General features: G+C 37.5%; 1 protein-coding gene across 1 annotated transcript; it reads left to right on the top strand.

The window, feature by feature from the left end:
- Nucleotides 1–600: 600 nt before the first annotated feature.
- Nucleotides 601–2,413, top strand: LOC143899110 (uncharacterized; the record flags this gene model as incomplete). The annotated part of the gene is made up of 5 exons (XM_077409114.1): nucleotides 601–792; nucleotides 862–1,075; nucleotides 1,364–1,468; nucleotides 1,675–1,770; nucleotides 1,874–2,413. Coding segments are annotated over 5 exons (936 nt in total), but the record flags the coding sequence as incomplete, so codon positions are not given.
- Between the last annotated feature and the right edge of the window lie 1,788 nt (nucleotides 2,414–4,201).

Below are 4,201 nucleotides of genomic sequence, written 5' to 3'. Positions count from 1 at the left end.
CTTGTATCGCTCGACACCCTCATTTTTTCGCACAACGTGATACGATCGAAGGACCGAAGATTTCAGTGGAACATTGCATTTTTCTGTGTCCGCACCATAACCTAAGTAGAAGACTCGAGAATTTCGACTACCGCTCGACACCCTCATTTTTTGCACATCGTGATATTCGTGATACGAAGGACCGAGGATTTCGGTGGAACATTGCATTTTTCTGTACCATAACCTAAGTAGAAGGATCGAGAATCTCGACTACCGCTCGACACCCTCATTTTTTTGCACATTGTAATACGAAGGACCGAGGATTTCGTGGATTTCGGTGAAAGTCACTCGGAATACAGGGCCTGTTGCACACGCTCTTGATCTTGTATATTCCACAGGATTGACACCTCCTACCTGTTGTTCACGTAAGTTGATAATCACGCACGGTTTATGTAATGCATGTCAATTTGTAATCAAATATTATTTTTAATTTACTGAATCTTAAGATTATTTCCATATTTTTAATTATGTTTTAGTTGGACAAATATAAAGTGATATTTATTTAAATATCATTTAATCATTTTTATATTTAAATATTGTATTATTTACAGAATGTAATGCAAAGAGAAGCCTAGTTCAAGTAAAAACAAACATTATACGTTGATGGAGAGAAAAGTATTTTTACAGATACTTAAAAAATATAAAAATGTAATAGAAATAAAGAAAAGTGATGCTACAACATTAAAAGATAAAGATATCGCATGGAATAACATATGTGAAGAATATAACGAATCAACATTAATTTCTCAAGAGGTAAGAACTATAATTTTGAAATATAATATATGCTTCAATACATTATGTTATACAAAATTATGGTTACAGAAAAATGTACAACAGTTAAAAAAATTGTGGGCAAACTTAAAGCAAACTCAAAGAGATGCCTTAACCAAAGAGAAACAATCACGCCTCGCAACTGGTGGAGGACCACAGGAAGCAGACACAAACGTTGATCCTGATATCCTTAATATTGCACCGCATCTTATGAAAACTGCACCAGTGCTCTTCTCATCAAACATGACTGAAACAGAAATTGAAGGTAAGTCTAAAATTAATAATATTGATCTAAAGTAAACTGAGATTATTTTTGAGCTAAAGTATCTCAAAATGTGACGTGATAGAGCAATTTCATTAACGGTTTCATTTTTAACGACAAAAAAGTTTTTTAAAAATTTTTAATTTGTGGGACAGTGTTATCTATTATATTTATTGATATTACTTCTTAATCTATATATATAGATTATATCTATTGATTTATATCTATCGAATCTTTTCTGATATTAATGTGTTTTACTCTTGTTTTATTAACTTTATATATGCATTTCAGAAAAACGTGACTTGACATTTAACATAATGTCTGCTAATGAAAGTGCAGATATATTAGACAGTTTGGCGAATGATGACAGCGATCTAAAAATTGTTGATTCACAAGGTATTTATTACACAAGTTATATGTTTGAATGCTATTGTATTTTAATATTTCTTTATAATATGTATGAAATATAATAACAAAACTACTTTTTTTTTTTTAAATTAACTATATCATCTCTGAGCTTTTGCCAATGTAAACCTATTGAGTTTTTTCTGATGTCAATCTGTTTTACTTTTATTTCATTAACTTTTATTTATGTATTTCAGATAAACACGAGTTTGCATTCAATATAATATCTAGTAATAAAAATGTAAATAAAGTAGACAATGATGAGAGCGATATAAAAATTGGTGATTTACAAGGTATATATTACATAAGTTATATGTTTAAATATTATTATATATATTAAGATGTCTTTTTGACACGTACAAAATCTAATAGCAAAACTACTTTTTTGTTTTACAGATACATTAAAAACATATCAAAAACAGTCTTGTACTACCGATACCCAAAGGAAGAAGAGAAAATTATTGAATTTATCAGATACAGAAGAAAACTTAAGAATGCAACGTATAAAACAAGTTATAGATCAAGAGCAACATTTAGCGATTGCTAAACTGAGACATGAAGAAAATATGGCAAAACTAAAAGAAAACCATTTAAAACAGTTAAATGAAGTAAAAATACAGCATAAAAATGAGATAAATAACCTAGAAATAGAAATTAATAAAACGAAACTTAAAATTTTGGAAAAGCAATATTTAAACAAAGAAAATATTAATTTGAGATTATAAGAGATGATAAAAAGCACACGTCGATAACATTAAGCAAGAATTGTGCTAGAAAAGAACTGAAGGTGAAACGTACATCGGAGGATCATCTTTCATTTTTCCTTTTTTTTTCTTTTTTTTTTACTCAAGACACGTTTTTGTTAAGTGCAATCATCTGTATATGCACGCAAACACAAGTGCAAGTTCCCGTAATAATGAGTTGTGTGCTGTAAAAAATAATTATATTTACAATGATTTGTTCGTTTATTTTTATATTAATCTAGTTAAGAATGATCTCTCTATTGTTTTTTTTTTAAGTTCTCTTAGAATTTTACTTAAAAAGTAGATAAAAAGTAAGGTTTTTTCCATTATTTTTTTGTGATATGCGCGATATATATTTGAAGACATGTTTAATATACATATATAGGCAATGAAAATATATATATGTTGGGGCATAGATAAGAGCAAAAATAAGTTTTGTGTGATTTTATCGTGCAATGTTTTATTTTATAAAAAAGTTTATTATACACTGTAGCACCATAGTTTAAATAAACTATGTTTCCAATGATATTCCATTATTAATATTAACTCTAATGTTGTTTCTATTATTTATGTTTCAATAAATGCATTTTATAAGTACCAATTAGTCTCCAAATTAACAAATTACTTGTATATGCACTATGTAGCATGTACTGAAACAAATAAATTGAAACAAACAAATTGAAACATATAATATAAATGTTTTCTTAACTCTAAATATATCCAATATACCTAAAATTACCTTAAACCTACATATACCTAAATATATATAACTGAAAAGATAATTACATATAGAAGTACAAATAGTAAATAAAAGTAGTTCTTTTTATATTTCGTATCTAAAAAGCCGTTCAATTAATGTATTCCGCACGACAAAACCGTCTCCAGGTTGCCAATGAGGTTGAGGCACTGGAACTTCGTCATTTATATTTTCTTCTTCTTCTTCATCTTCTTCTTCCAAATTATCATTTAAAATTAATGTTAGATTGTGCAAAACTGCACATGCTACAACAATTGTTGTGGAAGTTAACAACTTTGTACTCAGTCCTCTCGATAAGCACGGAAATCTGCGTTTCCAAACGCCGAAAGTTCTCTCGACAATTATTCTTGTCCTTCTATGGATTATGTTGTAGCTGCAAAAAAAGTATGTATACGTATAAATTCTTTGTGCGTGCGTGCGTGCGTGCGTGCGTGCGTGCGTGCGTGCGTGCGTGCGTGCGTGCGTGCGTGCGTGCGTGCGTGCGTGCGTGCGTGCGTGCGTGCGTGCGTGCGTGCGTGCGTGCGTGCGTGCGTGCGTGCGTGCGTGCGTGCGTGCGTGCGTGCGTGCGTGCGTGCGTGCGTGCGTGCGTGCGTGCGTGCGTGCGTGCGTGCGTGCGTGCGTGCGTGCGTGCGTGCGTGCGTGCGTGCGTGCGTGCGTGCGTGCGTGCGTGCGTGCGTGCGTGCGTGCGTGCGTGCGTGCGTGCGTGCGTGCGTGCGTGCGTGCGTGCGTGCGTGCGTGCGTGCGTGCGTGCGTGCGTGCGTGCGTGCGTGCGTGCGTGCGTGCGTGCGTGCGTGCGTGCGTGCGTGCGTGCGTGCGTGCGTGCGTGCGTGCGTGCGTGCGTGCGTGCGTGCGTGCGTGCGTGCGTGCGTGCGTGCGTGCGTGCGTGCGTGCGTGCGTGCGTGCGTGCGTGCGTGCGTGCGTGCGTGCGTGCGTGCGTGCGTGCGTGCGTGCGTGCGTGCGTGCGTGCGTGCGTGCGTGCGTGCGTGCGTGCGTGCGTGCGTGCGTGCGTGCGTGCGTGCGTGCGTGCGTGCGTGCGTGCGTGCGTGCGTGCGTGCGTGCGTGCGTGCGTGCGTGCGTGCGTGCGTGCGTGCGTGCGTGCGTGCGTGCGTGCGTGCGTGCGTGCGTGCGTGCGTGCGTGCGTGCGTGCGTGCGTGCGTGCGTGCGTGCGTGCGTGCGTGCGTGCGTGCGTGCGTGCGTGCGTGCGTGCGTGCGTGCGTGCGTGCG

This window comes from Temnothorax americanus, unplaced genomic scaffold (genome assembly GCF_048541705.1).
Source record: "Temnothorax americanus isolate GAGA-0224 unplaced genomic scaffold, ASM4854170v1 Scaffold252, whole genome shotgun sequence".
NCBI classification, from domain to species: domain Eukaryota; kingdom Metazoa; phylum Arthropoda; class Insecta; order Hymenoptera; family Formicidae; genus Temnothorax; species Temnothorax americanus.
The sequence above is the reverse complement of the archived record's forward strand: the minus strand, read 5'-3'. Positions and strand labels throughout refer to the sequence as shown.